The 19913-nt window shown below is 32.5% G+C and overlaps 2 protein-coding genes across 5 annotated transcripts; both read right to left on the bottom strand.

The window, feature by feature from the left end:
- Nucleotides 1-966: 966 nt before the first annotated feature.
- On the bottom strand, nucleotides 967-7607 carry LOC111694732 (N-alpha-acetyltransferase 50). Its single transcript, XM_023463727.1, has 6 exons — nucleotides 7519-7607; nucleotides 7010-7061; nucleotides 5474-5575; nucleotides 4790-4918; nucleotides 2055-2132; nucleotides 967-1109 (listed from the first exon to the last, which is right to left on the bottom strand). Exons 1-6 carry the CDS (start codon nucleotides 7584-7586, stop codon nucleotides 1023-1025), a joined length of 516 nt encoding a protein of 171 aa, XP_023319495.1. The 5' UTR covers nucleotides 7587-7607; the 3' UTR covers nucleotides 967-1022.
- Nucleotides 7586-19073, bottom strand: LOC111694731 (protein-lysine methyltransferase METTL21D). Of its 4 annotated transcripts, none has more exons than XM_023463722.1 (9): nucleotides 18930-19073; nucleotides 18648-18710; nucleotides 15377-15440; nucleotides 12257-12347; nucleotides 11729-11810; nucleotides 10847-10906; nucleotides 9994-10063; nucleotides 9300-9346; nucleotides 7586-7869 (listed from the first exon to the last, which is right to left on the bottom strand). In XM_023463722.1, the coding sequence occupies exons 1-9, from the start codon at nucleotides 19038-19040 to the stop codon at nucleotides 7699-7701; spliced, it is 759 nt and encodes a 252-aa protein (XP_023319490.1). In that variant the 5' UTR covers nucleotides 19041-19073; the 3' UTR covers nucleotides 7586-7698. The 4 variants fall into 4 exon arrangements, with proteins under 4 accessions (XP_023319490.1, XP_023319491.1, XP_023319493.1 ...); XM_023463723.1 differs by having other exon boundaries at nucleotides 9300-9351; nucleotides 9999-10063; XM_023463725.1 differs by having other exon boundaries at nucleotides 11729-11799; nucleotides 12267-12347.
- Between the last annotated feature and the right edge of the window lie 840 nt (nucleotides 19074-19913).

Raw genomic sequence — 19913 nt, 5'->3', positions numbered from 1 at the left:
TGGACTGTCTTCCACAAACCACACTTTCTTCGTGCACTGATAGCTTCAAAAAGACACCATGACATAATTAAGAAGCTTAAAAGCTTCAAAATCCAGAAATTGACAAGTTGTCCGAGCACTCGCAAGTTCTCAACAGTTAAGTCCGTCTAAATTCCTTGATAAAGATATATGCAGGGCTATATATTCTAATAAAGTACACCCCCCCCCCCCACAAGCCAATATATTATAGTTGAATCTTGTATGCAAAGAATGTTTGTGTCTATAGTTTAACCCATAACTTTTGAAACATCGAAAGAATAACTAAAATGTCGTTTTCTTAACCTACTGATAATGGAATGCTGCAGATATTTAGTTATTAAATGTAATAGTTATATGGAGCTCTTTTGAACTGTTCCCGCATATTTCATTACTATCTATTTCTTTTACAATTACTGAGATTTAAGTATAATAGTAAAAACTCCATTTAAAAATTGTCAAGACGACATTATATAATTCAAAATCCAAAATTCTGGGTTAATTTTAAATTCTTTCATCATCAAAAAAAACCTTATATTCAAATTTGCTTACAACAACCTGGTAAATATTAGGAAAATCATTGCATTTTTTCTCAGAATTTTTTTCAGTAAGAAGTACTCCTGAAAATGTAGAATGAAATTTTCCCATTTTTCCATTAATCAAAAATAAGAAATCATTACTTGCCGCCCTACTACAAAATACAATGGCATCAAAAACTTGGGAGTATACATTAAAAAAAATATATGTCCATTGTCCAACAAGGCGGGATATAGAGATCGGAGCCGACGGAGGTCTCTAAATAGGGATATCAGTAATCTATCAGTACTTAATATCCTCCGCCTGGTCCTAAGTAGTTATTTAAGTAACAGCTAGCAATACCATTAATATTCACAAAGTTAAAACAAAATGTCTAACTTACAATAGGGTCATAAAAAATCATTAAAATTAAGATTTAGTTATGGAAATTAACATTTATTGGAATACATGAATAAAAATTGAGAGCATTTCTAGTGATGTTTGGTGTCTCCATTGGTGAGTTGCTGAACAGGTGTAAGGAACTTCTCTAACACATGCGCATCTGCCGGTTCTATTCTCTATAAAATAAGATAAGATTATAGCACAGGCCCATTAAAAGGAGAAAAAATGTTCTTTATAAAATGTAAGTATGATAAGAATATTTTAAAAATTCCTCCACTGTGACAACAGATCTAAAAAATTTCCATGAGAAGGGTGATCAAATATTAGATCTGATGAATACACTCTATTTTGAGAAATCGGTACCAGTACAAACGTCTGACCAGGATAAACGTCGGACTGGTACAAACGTCGGACTGGTACAAACGTCGGACCAGTAAAAACGTCAGACCAGTAAAAACGGCGGACAAAGGAATTTTTTTTTTTAAATTAAGATATTTCCATTTATCGACTGGTCTAATTAAAATCTATCCAAAGGAACTGAGTTCTTGCCACCAACTCAAATATTCCCATCCTTTGCAACCTGGTAATGGTATTAACATTTAATACTTTCAAACTTCTGTATGATCTTATAGATTTCATACGCTGAAATATTAAAGGTTATATGACGTCGGGTTGCTAAGATATAGGCATAGTGAAGCATCAGAGTTTTATGACAATTGAACCCAAATCCTTTTTTGTCTGTCGGTTTATACAGCGCTACCTTCAAAGGATGAGATTTGTCTTTGATTTTTATCACAATAAGTGAGTGATTTTTAATTTATTTCTTTTAGCAGTGGTCTTTTCTTTCAAACTCAACCAAAGTCAGACGTTTTTTTCTTATAAATGTACCCACCCTACGTTTGTAACAGTCCGTCAATTGAACCAGTCCCGACGTTTTTCCGATTGTGGGTCCGACGTTTGTACTGGTACTGAGAAATCAGCTGGGATAAATATAGTGATCTTTAAAAAAAAAATACATAGCTGAGACGTCTTAAAGTATCTCTAAAAAATCAAGCAAAACTTAATAAACACGTATAAGCAAAATAATTTGTACTTAATTATAAACAAACTAAGCACTTTACCTTGTAATATTGTTCTTTTGTTTCCACTATGCTAAACCCAAACTTTTTGTAGAACTCGATTGCGCTATCGTTATTAACCTAGAAAAAAAAAATCAACCATGGTAAATTATGACCCAGTTTATATATGTATATATATTATCCAATTATTCCTATCAACATTTTTAGCTTTGAACTCTGAAATTCGCCATTTTTGATATTTCTCAAATAGAATACGAGTAGGACAGGTTGTTTCCTATTATTGCAATTGTTCAAAGAAAGTCAAAATAAATAGATAGCTAAATAGCTTACTCGCTAAATTCTAGTTGTACCGATATATTGACAGGTTTTAACTAATTATGTGTAAACTTCAAGGGTCCAAGGATAATGTATGCTAATCTTTTAACAATGTATAGGCCGATAGCTATACCACCCGGACCCATTTCGTTGTTTTTTAGCCGTTTTCAGAATTGTCGTTCATTATCCATCTATTTCGTTCGTTTTCTAACTGAACAATCGTTTGATTAAATTGTTTTTTCGAAACAATCGTTTGTTAAGTAAAAATAGTATGTTTTCTTTGAAAAATTGTTGGTTCCTGAAATAACAATAGTTTTATTAATGAGTTGAATCTGATATATGTAATAAATGTAGTAACACCCTGAATATATATTTATGATTCTTTCTAGTTCCCTGACCGTGTTATCGGTCAGTTTAATTTTTACCTGTACCTTTAGACCAAAATATAAAGAGTTTAATATAGACTCTGATTAATGACGGTAAGATAAACCGTTGATCGGTAGAGAGGATAGAGTCAGAGAGCTTTATATGATGGTTAGATAAATACTTAGAAAGATTTTTTGGAGTAGGCATTTGTTACAAAAGTGGTGGCTGCAATAAAACCTATGAATCTAATCTAAACGCCACAAACTCCAAAGAAGAGTAAAGTGAGAACCCGGTTTATGGGAATAGCAAGAAAAACCTTGGAAGAAAAAACAGTGGAGAGATTTAGAGGGTACCCGAGTTTACCTAGTGACAAATCAGAAAATAAACCGGATATGACAGAAACCGGAGCACTAGGAGGAAACCCTCAATTCACACCACTACCGGTAATAATGCAGAAAATGGAGCATATGGAGTTACAGGCTTGGGCAGAGAGAGATGCAGAAAGGGAAGCATTGCATAAAGAATTTCAAGCAGTGCTATGCTCAAATGTGGGAAACTCATGACCCCATTGCAAGAGTTACAGCGATGCTGGAGCAGGGTAAGCAAACAGATGGGACGCAAGGATACATGGATATGCTGCATGGAGAGATTACAGCTGGGAGAGCTAACCTGAATACATATGCCAAGCTAAACAAGGCCAAGGGTGGTTACAAGAAGAGAATGCTAGAATTTGTCAAGACCGCTCCAAAATATGATGGAAACCCAGAAAAAGTGTTTGAATGGTGTGAACATTTGGAAACACATTTGTAAAACCATGAATGGGAAACTATCCCAAATGAGACAGTGAAAAGGATGTCCTGTATCACGGGAGCAGCCAGGCAAAAGATAGTGCTGTTGCATCCTACAGGGTTAGCATATGATAATTATGGGACTGACGGTTAGATTTACCATTGATGGTAGAGAGGATAGAGTGAAAGAGCTTTAAGTGTTTAATATGTTTTAGAATCTCACTATATATATATATATATTATGTATTGTATAGCAGACCAAATATTTTAGTGGTCTAAAACCAAAAACGAAAAAAGTAAAAATCCCGGCCAAAAAAACATATTATTCCGCATGATTATGGCTGGACACGTTCCGAATTTTCAAAAATCGTTCCGTTCTAGAGCGAGGACCTTCAGCTAGATCGTTCCGTTCTCGTTCCTTTTTTTCAAATCGTTCCATTCTCACTGTTCCGATCTGGTGTCCAAGACAAAAGTTTTGTAGAAAAGAGGTTGTTAAAAAATAAAAAATGACGATTTTATAATAAAAAGTTCCTCACAGCCTAGAATATACTTTAAATTATTTGTTTTAAATTCAGGGTTAAATGGATAATAATCAGGAAAATTACCCAAAATATTCTTTTGATATTTGAATTTGGGAAGTTATTAGTTAACAGTATCAAAGTTAATAATGGAAGAAGACAAAAAATTTTTTAAATATTTTCTTTAAATTTGAATTTATTCAAGAGTACTATATTTTGTATTTTGTGCAGTTTTCAGGTATTTTTGCATTATTTTTGTGTTTATATGACAAGGTTTTCAGAATCTATATCAGCAAACCTAATAATGGGAATAAAAGACAAAAGGGAACAGATACGATTTCAATAAAACATGATTTGAGAAAGCCTAACATGGAACAATTGTCCGTTTTTTCATTGATATTTTTCTAACCTCTAACCCCATTTGAGAACACTGTGAACATGTTAACAATGGTTTAGTGGAGAGAAAACCTTCGATTTTTTTTTAAATCTCTGACTAGTAAGTTTTAGGAAAAAATAAAGATTTTTTGAAAAAGTATAAAAAGTAAAAAGTTTGTTTTTGATCTTTGTGAAGAAACAATCTCAAGAACTGACGAGGGTCAACCCAGACCGAAAAATATTTTCAATAAATGTGGAACTAACATCTACTTTTTTACTCTACAGAGGTTTGGTCCATCACCATCACCGAATTTTAAATATAAAAAGTATTGCAAGTGTCCCATTCTTCAAAAATATACAGTTCACACCCCTGTAGTCTTCTTTACCACACCATTTACAAATATACGTAAATTACCTGTACGTGTAGAAAGATTGATGTAAAATTTCCCTCTTTTTGAACGATGTTGAGGACGTGCTCTAACATATGCGTTCCAATACCAAGTCGACGATATGGAGCCAGACAACCAAGTGTCATGATGTACAACTACAATAAATATAAGTAAAAAATAGCAGCCTTTTCTGGTGAAATAACTTTTCAATATATCATTAATTAAAATACTGATTGATTTAAGTAATGGGTAAATATTTGTATTTAATGTACTGCTGCTACTTTACGGTGGTGATGAATCGTAATCTACTAATTATTGTTTTAAACAGTACCTAGGATTCATTTAATTTTGATGCGGATCCGGATCCTGGATCCGCACTCAAAAAAATGGATCCAAATTATTTCCATTTTACTGAATTTTTTTTTAAAAGCAGAATTTTAAAATTTGTTGTGTCATTTTTTCGGCTTATTTTTATTTTAAAACTTTATGAACCATTAAGAAATCAGGAAATTCTTATAATCTCTCTTATTTCAATATTTCGGATTTAGGGTTTGAGAGGAAAATAGATTTTTGCAGTTTTTGTTGATATTTTGCCCCTTGGATCCGGATCCCTGGATCCGCATATTTTTGCGGATCCGGATCCAGATCCAGGAAGCCAAAATCTTGCGGATCCAATGGATCCGGATCCTAAGCACTGGTTTTAAACATACCTTTTTTGTACCAGCTGACATGTCGACCCTACAACAAACAGCTCCAACAACAATATCATTAAAATAAACCATTTTAGCCAACTCTCCAGCCTCTAAAACATCCTAAATTAATTAATAAGGTTAAAAGAAATTAGTTAGCCAAAGAGAGGGGCGCCCCAGTCGCTATGTTCCTCCACAATACAGTACCGAGCCTCCTGGATTTGCCAGACAATACCATACGAGACTCTGCTTTGAATATTTCATACGGGTCATTCTTTAATCTTTATGAGCTCAGCCAGTTTTTGGAAATCATGGAAGTCATAGATTACCGGGGTATAGCCTCCTGAAGTTCCGTCCTCAAGGCAATTTTCGGCACAACTTCGCATGCTTTAAAGTTTAATTGGCCACAACTTTTATGATAATTAAGATATCAAGCTAATTTTAATTCCATTTTTTTAATTAGTTATTACAAGATTAAAATTTATATTTTTCAAAATTACATATGCTTCAAAATTTTGGTTTATTTTGTAGAGATTTCCCATGGTTTGATAAAACTTTAAATGATTATGCAAATTTTCATCTTGGGAGTTTTCTTTTTGTTGTAGCTACAGCTTTTAAACCTTGTTTTTATTTTGAATATTTGCTTTAGCAAAGATGACTTCTTTAACAAAAAAGACGACTGTAGTAAAATATTAAAATGTTAATAAAATGTACTAAAATTATGGTTAATAAGTATTAGCTTCAAGTAGAGTTTCAACAAAATAAAACTTTGCATAATCATTAAAAAGGAAATCTCTTCAAAAAATTGCGAAAATGGGAGGATGGATTTATTGAAAAAAATCGAATAAATAAATTAGATGGCTGTGGCTGACTTGTTAATGAATAACCCATACAGAGTACCGAGTCTTTACCTTACAGCACCACGTACCGTATACCGTATGGCAAATCTGTAAACCATAGCAACACACAAATAAAATATATATACATCTTTATTATTTCTGCCGCTCTGCTACTATGTATAAATATTCAGCAACCAAAAAATACATAAGAAACCCATCAAGTAAACACAAAATTTTGACTTGTACACTTCGAGCACTTCGAACTGGGTTTCCATTCGCAAAACTTTTGCGCAAAACAAAAAAAATAGCACTTTGCGTAATTATTCGCAAACTTTTAGCGTTACTCTATTTGCACAATTTTTCAGAACAAATTGTCATGAAAAGGTGTAAACTGTAGTATATAAAGTAATCGAGTTTTTGCCACAAACTCTGATTTTCTAATCCTTTCATCTTTATGTCGTAGACCTTTGACATTTCAAACTATGAATTAAATTAGATTAAATCAATTTAAGTTTAAAATATTATACTTAAAACAGCCATTCCGGAATACCATTTGGAAAAAATAGAGAGATATTTCTGATGGCCTTCGGTTTAAGGATTGATATTTTTGAAAAAATCTGTACTCTTTAATGTGCGGTATAAACTCATAGTCTTTGTATTTATCTTGTAGAAAAAATATGTTATGAAAAAGAATTGTTTATAAAACCAATTAAAATACCTTGTAGAACTTGTCGTGGTATGAAACAGGAAAAACTACTGTATTCACTTTTCTAAATATATATATACTGAACACGGAACAGCAAGGTCTACAGTAATTTGCGAATATTTCCCTTACTGTTAAAATTAGATTAAGATCTTGTCTAGGCCGAGTGCTGTGGTTTTTAAATATTTTCAATAATCATGAGGAAAATGTTGTGACGGGTTCGAGGATGCATTGTTGAAATAATACTAGACAAATAAGACAAAAAGACATGTTAAGAAATTTGAGGAATGGGTCCACGGCATCTTTCCTCATAATACCAAAATTTTCCAAATTAAGATTTATAACATTCGATTGTAAAAAAATCAGAACAGTAAAAGTATGATATTTTTTTCAAATAGGACGTTTAATTTCTTTAAGTAAATGTAAAAATTTAGAACTTTGTTGGGCCAATGAATTAAATTGTCAGATATACGAGTACATAAAAACATTTTAGGTATCTATGTAGACAGTAAATATTTATATTCCTTAGCAGCTTAATGTTGTGAGGAGTTACATCCCCTAAGTCAATTCTTCCGAAATCAGCACTGGGCATTTTTTTCTGGAAAAGATGTATTTGTAATATTTATTTTAAACTTTGTTAAGTGATAAACTTTTAAATGGAAAGCGCTCACAATTGAATAGAAGATTATGAATTTAGGTTTATCTTAATGCTTGAGTGTGTAAATAAAAATATGAATATCAAACGATCTAAAATTGGTATGCTGATTGTGTAGTGGAACTTCTGAACTGTTGAAATGATGATTCATTAAACTTGAGAATTTATTCTGCAACTCAATTTTGGCAGTGGAATCACGGTCTTCATAGCTCACTAACAACTGAAAAATAAACAAATACAAATGATATCAAGTTAGGGCCTGTTCATGATGTAACAAAAACTTATCTAAACCAATACATAAGGTTTTAAGTTGAAAAAATTGTCCCCTTCACAAGTACCGAACTGGACTTAAAGTATATTTTTGTCGGATCCTAAAGTAAAAAAAACGAACAGCATCCCAGGAACATTTTTTGGTGGACACATCTAGCGTCCCATTAAAACAGAAGAAGAAATCCGGATAAAACCTGGCGTTTCTATCAGAACAACCCCCCCCCCCCCTTAATAGCTAAGTCAGAATATCTAGAGTGCGTTTAAAAGTTTGTTGCGATAGAACAAGGAAAAACAGTCTCTTTATTATTATCAGGTGTGAGTATTTTAGTACTAGACTTTTAGGGCCCTTCAGCTTTTTACTGTTGCTCTGAAATTGCCATTTTTATCCTCAAATTTTCGCATTTTTTTAGTTTAAAATTTTTAAAATACTAAATGTGAACATTTTTTCCGGTAAAATTCTTTATTTTTACGTCCAAAAATGTGATTTGCCACAAAAATTTGGGCTTGATACGTTTAGCTATTTTTACGTTTATTGAAGACAGACAAACAAAATATTAGGCTTTCTAGTAACTATTTAAGCTGTTAACTGTTGCTCTTCAAACTCTCATCTTCCTTTGAAAATCATAAGTCATACCAATTTTTAAGTGTCCTGCTATAGTTTCTGTCAAATGTTATTGTTTTAAAAGCGGATTTTTATAAACTTAATCTAAAAAATATGTTTGTTGTGTGTGTACTTATTGTTTATTTACTTACTAGAAATTCAAGGCGCTTCGCGCCCTTCTTTCTAGCCTTAGAGGGCGCTTCGCGCCCATCTCCTAAATTAATTGTGAACATGTTCTCTTTGTGTACATCGTAAAACAAAACAAAAATAATTCGCGGATTTTCACAAAAAATTTCGCGGATTTTCAAAATTTTGAAAAATTTAATGACGATCGAATTTTGATGGAGACAAATATTTGAAATTTTGATGATTCATAAACCTTCCCTGGAGTCCCTAGATGTCCACCAAAAAATTTGGGCCCGATCGGTTCAGCCGTTTTGACGTTTATTGGATACAAACACACAGACAAACAGACAGACAAACAAGCCAAATTTATAAATAGATTATTACTTGTATTATGTGGAATTTTGAATTAAAATACGAAGGACATTAATAATTATGAAGGTTCTGTCAAGAAAAGAGAACTTTTAGTTTAAATGGTTGGGCATGATCCCTCTAAAGCATTGTTAATGCTTCCCCCCCTCCCCCCTATGAAAAGTTGAGAAAAGGAAAAATATAAAAATTCCAAATTAATTAAATTAAGAAAATTAAGGGCCAGGAGAATGCTTCCTTTTAATAAATTTCTGTTTCGCTTAATATTTAATATAAATTAGGCCAACCTGGGTTGTTGAATTACTCAGTTCTAACAAAGTATTCACCAAGTCTTCTAAAAACAAATTGCAAATTTTTTTCTCTGTAACATAAAATAGAAACCTCTATTACGGAGTAAGAAAGGTAAGAAAGAAATAAGAAAAACTAGAAACCTTCATTAAATACCAAAACGTTAAAATAAATCTAAAAATATGAATGAAAAGAGATAAATGCATATTGCATACACAGTGGCGGCTCAAAGGGGGGGAGGGGGGACGTCCCCCCAGGAAAAATTTAAGGGCTCAACTAGGGGGGGGGGGGTCCCTTTCTTGACCCTTTATTGCGATTTTTATTAATGATTGAATCAATTCAATTGGATTCATTTTAATGGATTTATTTATAAATAATTTGTTCCTCCAGGGAAAATTCGAAAACGGGGCAGGTCATATCCCATCCAAGACTTATTTCTGGGGGATGAAAACTAGGGTGGATTTTTTACAGTGTACATTGTTAACGGAGAACGAGTGCTTAATTTCCCGCTCCTGAGGCGGCTTACAAATTTAAGATTTCTTCATACACATTTCTTTATTTTAAAAACTTTTGTTCATAAATTACAAATTAAACTTGAGAAAACATTTAATAAATTTTTAAATTGTTAAGATTTACACTAAAGCAGTTCTTTACATAAGTATTACAAAAAAAGACCAAGAAATTGTGCATTTCCTATGGATTCCGTGTAGTAAACACAGTCTGCAACAAGTAAAAAGTCAACTTTTATTCCCTGCAATATTTCCTAAAAAAACATGATTTATTGTAAAACATAATTAACTTTTACAATTTTCCTATAAACAAAAGCAAGAATTTTAAATGTATATCAAAGTCCAGAAATAATGACAGTTTAAACTTTCACTGGAAATTTTTTTCCCCAACATTTGGATTCACATTTTACTGAATAATTTTCAGAGTTCCTTCAAAAATAATACTGCCCAAGCATTCCTTAATATATTTGCAGAGAAAAATATTTTTGATTAAGAGGTAGGACAGGAATGATTTATAAATACAAACAAGCTAAAGAGCCCGGCGTTGACCATGGAGAAAAAAATAGATTTTTTTAAGCCCAAGTTTTTTTATTTTTTGTTAGCATATGTTACCCCTGGGTTCCCTCAAAAAAAATGTCAGCCCATTCAGATGGATCGAATTAGCTGACATTTTTTAAGAAAACCCTTGGAGCAACATAACTTTAAAAAATTTAAAATTCGAAAGAAGAAGGAAAAGTGAACGGAAGGTGAATGGAAAATTGGTGGAGTAAAGTAGATAAGATAGGAAATTTGCAATGCAGTTCCACTTCAGCACTATTGCACACATGACTTAATAGGTTCCAGAGAGGGTGGTTTTTTTTTGCCAGGGACAATTTTGAGGCGCTTTGCTAGTGCTATCTCAATTATCCCAAGACTGAAAAACAAATCCAAAATATGGGAGGGAGGCGACGAGGGTAGGGAGAATACAAATGGAATTGATTGCAACCCCAAAATATTAACACTTTTTTATCAAGTTTATCATTAGTAATTATCATTACCTGTACTGCTTTTCTGTCACCCCATTTTAAAACCTTTGCCTTTATTTTCTCACAAACTGCCTGCACAAGCACATATGTTTTACACTATTCATTCATAGACTTTTAACTTGATTTAATCATTAATACAGCACAGATACAGTGGAAAACTTATTTATATATTACACTTACAGAGAAAAAGAAATAATAATAAAAAAATAACCCAGGGACACTTCTCGTTATTCACCAAAAAACGAGGTTTTTTTATGATATTAAACATCAACTTTCGATTTTTACATTTTCTTTCTATTATAATATTTTGAGCCACATTCTCTTCAGATTTACTATACAGCCAAATTATCAATGATTCATGATATTGTACTGCTGATTATCGATCAGATCAGATCAGATCAAATCAAATCAGATCAGATCAGATCAGATCAGATCAGATCAGATCAGATCAGATCAGATTAAATCGAGCTGTTAGGGACATCTTACTCCTACACGCCAATCTTGATGTGACTATACAAAATTAAGAATGAGGTGACCTGAAGATTGAATTTAAATATTAGGCTATTTCCAGGCTTACCAACATTGATCGTGTTAATTTGGCAACTAATTAAACAGAACCGTTGAATATTTTTTAAAAAACATTTTATTTCCTAGTGAGATTTTTGATGCTTTGGGTGGAAAAATTTAAAATTTAACATCATAAGGCAAGTTTGATACTATTTATCCAAAAATTCATGAAATCCCTAAAATTCATTCATTTTCCCCAACTCCGCAAATAAACCTTTAAAAAATTTAGAGCTCTGTGGAAACATGCCTTACATCTGGAGGAAATTATTTTCAGAACTATGAGGAATGATATTTGGCATTAAAGCTTATTTTGCAACATATGTGTTCCTTGTTTTTGTTTATATTATGGTTTAAGAGATCCAGATTTTCCTCTAAATCTGATAAAATCACACTTCCTCCTAATTTATTTCTAAGTATACAATAAACATATTTCAATCACCTTTGGAATAATTGTATACCTAATAAACGGGGGTGTATAAAATCCAGAAATCAAAGACCCAAGAAGAGGGGATGGAAAGAAGTAAAGGAAGAGGAAAGAAAAAGGGAGAGGGAAAATGGGAAGGGTAGGGAAAGTTAGAGGTATGGAAGAGGAAAGGAAGGAAAGAGGATTGGTAGGAAAGAGGAAAGGTAGGAAAGAGGAAAGGCAGGGAAGGAAGGAGAAGGTTTGGAGGGAAAGAGGAAGGTATGGTCGGCTAGAGGAAGGCAGGGATGGGAATGGGAATGTAGGAAAGGGAGAATTAGAGAAGGGAAGGTGAATTTCATTACACATTTAGTGCTCTATGAACTAAACAGATATGATATCAAACAATTTTCTGTAAACATATGAGATTGATTAATTGTATAAATTGCATATACTTTTTTATTCCTAACGCTGCTGCTGCTAAACCAACGAATCCCGTCCCACTACCCAACTCCACAACAGTCTTACCAGAAACATCACACAACTCTAAAAAGATATCACGGGTATACACGGGTATACACGGGTATACAGTATACACGGGTATACAGTATACACGGGTATACAGTATACACGGGTATACCCGGGTATCGAAGTTGAAAAATGTTGCCGGGAAAAAATGTAAGATACCTAGTTCTTGAAGATAACAGGGGAGTATACAGGATTTTTTCAAAAGGGGACTTCAAACACTTTTTTTCTAGGGGGATGGGGCTCAGAACCCTTTGGGGTTTGAAACCCCTTAAGATTTCACTTATCCAGGGGAGGGGGGCTGAGTAATGTTATGAAGGGGGAAGGGGGATGGGGGGTAATTGCGCCCCCCCCTCTTTTAGGCCTTCGTGTGTCAAGATATTTAAACTACAAACAAAATGTTTTCAACGTTTAACTATAGAAATCTTTACTTTTAATAGAAAATTATAAACTTTGCTAAGTTCCGGAGCGGTCGATATCGGACATTTTAAAATCCCGTGTTGACGAAGCGGTCGATATCGACCGCTGTCCCTATCTCTAAAACTATGCATTGAATGAAAAAAAAATAAAAATATTTCTGCTCCTCAGGAAAAATTTCTATAAAAAAATTGAAAATTTGAAAAAAATATTTTGAAAAATATGAAGTTCGGACATAGACGGTTAATAATCATTCCTACGCTTTCTCCAGGAGAAGTAGGTAATACTGAGGCCGAATTAAAAAAATTTGAATTGCGGCTTAAATTTAAGCCGGCGCTCAATTGAAACCGGTTTTTGGGGGATTTGAGACGCGGTTTGAATTCATTAAATTGAATTCATTAAATTGCGTATAAAGAGGGGGAAGGCTTATTTTTTTCTACGGGGCAGGGATAGCTCAGCTCCCGGTTTGGCCTCAAACCCCCTAGCAACAATAGATTTAATGGATCCAGGAGATGGCCTTGTTTATTTATTCTTAGTCTGATTCATTTATCAATCTTCCGGTTTAAAATTACGTGTATTTTAGCAGTAATGGGTGTGTATATAAAAAAACGAACAATTTATGTCTAACGAGGCTTGAGATATAAGATTTTTTCTTACGATATTTTTTTCATGTGAAAAAAAAAACAACACAAGAAAGCTATATTTTATCGCTCCGTTTTGACGTTAACGTGTATTGGAGTCATTATGAGTGTTATTAAAAAGAGCTATTAATGTTGAATAATGCCAGAGATTTTAAAATATCGGTGCTCCAGGAAGAGATATCGCCAATCTAACTTTATTTCCTGCTTCTAGTTACAGGTACTAGGTAGTTGTATATAAAATTATTTTAAATATAAGAACCAGCTATCAACTATATTTAAATGGAAATGAATTCATCTAAACATTTTTTAACCACCCTGCAGCCCATAAAAAAAATATTTTCTAGTTTTTACTTTTTTACGTCGTGTTTTGACATTTTAAAATTTTATTAACCAATTTTTTATTTTTACGTATTTTCATTGAAAGTGTATATTTAAAAAATGGACTATTTATGTCTTACGCCTGAGGCCAGAGATTAAAAAAATCGGAGCCAATGGAGATTACTTTTCACTTCTCAGAGACATATTGGTAATCTGACTTCAAATCCTATGACAATGAGTCCCAGGTTTTTAATCTTTGTGAAGAAACAATCTCAAGAACTGACGAGGGTCAACCCAGACCGAAATATATTTTCAATAAATGTGGAACTAACATCTACTTTTTTACTCTACAGAGGTTTGGTCCATCACCATCACCGAATTTTAAATCCCAGGTTATTTTTAGCATCAAAAGCTCAAATTGTCTTAGAATTTTTAATTGTGGTCTATCGTTTCGGTTAAACCTAATTATTTAAATGCTACAATGCGGTTTCTGCTACATGCGATTTTCTTCTGCACATTACTGAATTACATGAATTTAAAATATTTACATGCGATATACAAATTACAATGTCCTATAGTGTGTTTCTTAGTATTCTCCAAAAATATCGTCCTAAATATTAAGTATAGAAATTTCGAAATGTTTTTTATTATAAGCATTTTCGATATTCTTACTCATAGTAGAAAATTAGCATGTCTTAAAAAATATCAACATGCGATACTCTTCCTCATATTATAAATTATCATGTCTCTAAATATGTTACTATAACATGCAATTTGTTTTTTATAATATGTTTCTTAGTTTTCTCCAAAAATGTCGTCCTAAATATTAAGTATAGAATTTTCGGAATGTTTTTTATTATAAGCATTTTTGATATTCTTAATCATAGTAGAAAATTAGCGTGTCTTAAAAAATATCAACATGCGATACTCTTCCTCATATTACAAATTATCATGTCTCTAAATATGTTTCTATAACATGCAATTTGCTTTTTTATAATATGTTTCTTAGTATTCTCCAAAAATGTCGTCCTAAATATAAAGTATAGAATTATCGGAATGTCTTTTATTATAAGCTATTCTTACTCATAGTGAATATTAGCGTGTTTTAAAAAAATATCCAAATATTACAAATTATCATGTCTCTAAATATCTTTCTGTAACATGCAATTTGTTTTTTTAAGTATTCCTAAGAAATGTCGTCCTAAACATAATTTGTAGATTTTTCCAAACGTTTTTTTATATAAGTTCTTTTCTACCCGAACTTAATATTAAATTGTTATCTTCTATATAATAAAATAAGACATTCGTATATATATATGTTGCGAATAGCGGGCCAAACGGCTGGACCGATTGGGCTGAATTTTTTTTGTGGACACTCACGGGTGGCCGGGGGTGTCATATTTTTTTAATTTAAAAAAAAAATGTTTCCATTTTTTCCCTGGGCAACGCCGGGCCCTTCAGCTAGTTTCACATAAAATATTAAAAACCCATTTCCGTAACTCACCGAAGTGATATATGCAATATATATTATGTAACACAATTGTTAACATGTAAAAGAAACGGAAAAATAAATATTTAGTTTTAAGAAGTTTATGAATCCTTTAGTTAAACAAAATAACAATGAAACCAAGAATGACTAGATATTGAGTTTGAATACAAGTTAAAACTTCAAACCTAAATATTTAGCAAGAACAAGAGCTGCATCCCAGACTACTACACCAGTATCTCCCTCAAGTTTCTAAAAATAAAACTTAATTTAATCAAGTAATCACGTTAACAATAATAAAATGGAATGGATTGAAATTTTTCCCTCAAGAGCAATTCCAAAATGCAGATCTTTAAAGTTTGTGTCCTTAGTTTTTTGTGTGAAATGATTCTGCATGGCAACGTTTTATTTTGGGAATTCAAGTCAGAGCCTTTATGGTGATTTTTTGTGATCAATGCACAGAGGTTCTAGAAGCCAATTTCGCGGACATTTTACATGACAGACTATAACTTGTTATTTTTTTTAAATTCTCAAATATGAAGAGGAGGCGTTTCATTTTTCAATTTCTCAATAAATAATGGTGTTAACCGGTTCTATTTTTGCATGTATACTCATCTGATGCCCTAAGAACAGGATATGACGTCAAATCTTCAATCGGAGACACTGGAGATATTGGATAAGATACCTCCGTCGTCGGCTACGATTTTTTATCTCCGGCCCCAATGAACGTACAGAGCCCAAATTCAAAACACTTGAGCCAAAAGACCTATATAATTTAATAATTTTTTTTTCTGATCTATCATGTGAAGACAGGGTGTCAAAAAACTGAATTTTTTTCATTGTTTTAAGAATGTTTCTAAATCTTTAATGAATCTTTTTTAGAAAAGGTGGTTTTAAAAAAGTGCACATCACCCTCTTACAGGGTGCCCCAAAAATATTTTCCACTCATTTTAAAACTTCTAAGAGTTTTACCGTCAATAATGGTGTTAGCCGGTTCTAGTTTAATATGTATACTAATCTGATATTCTAGGAACAGGAAAATCAGTAATATCTGATGGCTCCCATTTTTCGACTCCGACCCAATGGACATACAGAGCCCAAAATCAAAACACAAACACCTAAGGACCTAAATGATTTAACAAAACATAAATAATTTATATTCTATCCTTGCACCCAACTGTCTCTGTAAATAACTTTTTTCATTCATTCATTCCATCAATCAATCAATCAATCATTCTATCAATCATTCATTTATTCCATCAATCAAGCATCAATCAATCTAGCATTTTGTTAATCCATCCTCCCTTACAAAAATAATCAAAATTAGCAATACAGGTGTCTTTACTTTTTAACATAAATAAATGAAAAAATTGTATGAAAATGATCTTCGATTTTATAATAATGATCCTTTATTTAATACCAAACAATTAGAGTTACATCTGTTACCAGGAAAATACTGCAAGGACTTAAGTCACAATGACAAGATATCTCTCATTGCAGCCTTACATCTAACGAAAACAGCAATAGAATACGATTTCTTTAAAGGGTATTCCTTAACTCAAAAACTGTCTACTGGTGTCAAGTACAAGAAGGTTGCTGACTGCTGTGCAAAAAAATTTTAAAACATCAACTGGCTAGATCCATTGAGGTAAGTTTTTAAATTTTCATTTATATCTTTTATCTTTTTTGGTACATGATTTTTGCTTTCATTTACTTCAGTTTCCCCAAAATTATATTTATAACTATTAGGCATGGAGCTGATGGCCCATTCCTACTACCAACCTGTTTCGTACCCCGTCTCTCCAGGAACAGGCAGCACTTGTAGGTGGGTTTATGTTTTCCTCAAATAAACTTGCCTCCAGGGGCGGATACAGGGGGGGGGGTGCGGGAGGACATTCGCCCCCCCCCCCTGAGTCTCGAGCTATTTTCAGAATAGCTTCTCAATAGCATGCTTAAGGGAAAGAAACCCTAGTGCAAAACAGGAAAAATATCTGTCTTAATAAACTATAATGTGTGAATAGTTAAAAATCTAGTTTTTTAGTCTTTAGTCATTAATTTTGACTCTTTTTAAGTCTTTTAAGTCAAAAAAAAATTTCGTCGCGATTTCTTGTTCCTAATTATGAATTTTTTTGTTCCTAAAAAATCTTGCCCCCCCCCCTCACTTAAATCCTGTATCCGCCCCTGCTTGCCTGAACATGATGCATTCTAATACATCATTTACTAATACTACATTTTACTACTTATACTTCGTATATCTATTAGAAGAGGGGGTGGGGGATAATTTTTAATAAAATGCAAGAACTTGCATCTATTTCAGACTACTTCCATAAATTATCAGAGCCGTCGGAAAAACCGTTATTTTTGACACCCTCTGTAAGTATTAAATAATTGAAAATTGACTTTTTATATTATTTTTTATCTACAAACAAATCCCTTTAAACCAGTAAATCATTAATATTTCAGGAATTGTCTGATTTATGTAAGGGAGGATGGATTAACAAAATGCAAGATTGATTGATGCTTGATTAATGGAATAAATGAATGATTGATAGAATGATTGATGGAATGAATGAATGAAAAAATGAGACAGTTAGGTGCAAGGACAGAACATTTATTATTTATATTTTTTTTTAATCATTTAGGTTCAAAGGCGTTTGTGTTTTGAATTTGGGCTCTGTATGTCCATTGAAGCCGGAGTCGAAAAATAGGAGCCATCAGAGGTACCTTATCTTCTGAACGTAGATAATTTATTTGACCTTTTATCCTATTCATAGAATATAAGATTAGTATACATGCAAAACTAGAACCGGCTAACATAATTATTGACGGTAAAACTCATTCAATTTAATAAACGAGTGGAAAATATTTTTGGGACACCCTGTTACTATTATTATTACCAATCGACCCACAGTCAAAGTATCATGGATGATGTGCACTATTTTTTTAAACCACCTTTTAAAATGATTCATAATTTTCAGTACCCTTTTTCTTTCGTTATTTTTGATCGGAAGTGCCAAAGAAAACATTCAAAAAAATGAAAAATTTTATTTTTTAACACGTACCCTGTCTTCGCATGATAGAATCGTTTTTTTAATCAAAAATTATAACGGTCATGTATAATTATAGGTGTATATGTTTTGAATTAGGGCTCTGTAAGATCATTGTAGCAAGAGATAAAAAAAATCGAAGCCGACGGAGGTATCTTATCCTTTATCTTCGGTTTCCGAACGGAGATATTGAAGATTTGGCGTCATATCCTGTTCCTAGAGCATCAGATGAGTATACATGCAAAAGTAGAAATCAAATTTTGATGAGATGTCTTTTCAAACATAGTAGAATTCAAAGAATTTTTTGACTATTTAACTTTCCCTAGGTAATTTACTTTTAACCCACAATACATTAAAAAATTAAAGTTTTCTGTGAAAAAAGCTTTTATTTATAGATTAAAAAGGGGTCAACCTGATCTATAAGAATAATTTTATTCTGAGCTCCAACTTCAAACTCTCGAGTAAACATTTCTGTCTATAACATATACGTTAAACTCTAGTTTACCGTAGAAATTTGTATAAAAAGGTTTTTCATGAAATCTCTTTAGCAAACTTAAACGAAGAGCTTCAATGACAAAAAGTTTGTACTTTAAAACTGCAACGCACGCCGGTTTCAAACTGTTAACACATTTCAGTACACCTACCCTTATAATCTTTTTCTCCCCCCCCCCCCTGCACTCAAAAAAAAATATACCTTTTTCAGCCAGCAAAGTTGTAATCTAACCAATATATGTTCTGTATTCGGTAATTTAACTGATAACAGAGAGAAAACAAGAGCTTGAGTGTCGAGTAAGTTTACCACCATATGCGCATTGCTTAGAAGTTGAAAACTGTCGTACCGTCACGCTCTTCTTGTCGTCTTTGATTTATCAAATAATCAATAAATCTGAGACGGAGGAGTACGGTGAGGTGGATTCTCATTTGAACTACTCCCGTTTGAACTATTGTTCATTTGAACTATTGTTCATTTGAACTACTGACATAACGTCATATCCTGTAGTTCAAATCAACACATTACTTGCTCATTTGAACTATTTTTCCACTATAATTAACAGTTTTTAAATTTTTTATGAAAATGTATAGGGACCATATGATAACATACACAGAAATGTTTCAAATGAACATAAATATAGTTCAAATTAACAAAAAAATAGTTCATGTGAACATAAAAATAGTTCAAATGAACATAAAAATAGTTCAAATGAACAATTTCTGGGGGATGAAAACTAGNTCTAATCCGAGCATGCCTCAAGAATATGTATCATCAAGCAAAGCTTCTGTAAAATCCATGGCTGATAAACTTCAAGGACCTTCTAATCAAGTAGAAAAAACAGAGGTTAGCGAAGTCAGAATAGAGAATATTGAAAAGTGTTCCTTAGCTTCACCTCCTCAGAGTAGAAAGCCCTATGTGATTCAAAATGCAGACAAAATAGTAATTATCGAACATTTTCATGGGAACAACTTTACAATGTAATTATGTAAACCCGAAAAGAATGATGTAATATAATATATTTGATGACAGCTCAGTAAAGCTGTATGTACATGTTTTGATCTTTCCTAGATCAAATATTAAACTAGGTGTAGTTTACTATTTTATTCAAAATTGATTGAGAGAGCGATAAATGTAAAAATAAAATTAAATTAGAGAACTATTTATTTGATAAATCTGTATGGATCA

Source organism: Eurytemora carolleeae, unplaced genomic scaffold, assembly GCF_000591075.1.
Source record: "Eurytemora carolleeae unplaced genomic scaffold, Eaff_2.0 scaffold195, whole genome shotgun sequence".
Lineage (NCBI taxonomy): Eukaryota > Metazoa > Arthropoda > Copepoda > Calanoida > Temoridae > Eurytemora > Eurytemora carolleeae.
Note: the sequence above shows the minus strand (reverse complement) of the source record. Positions and strands in the feature narration are given on the sequence as shown.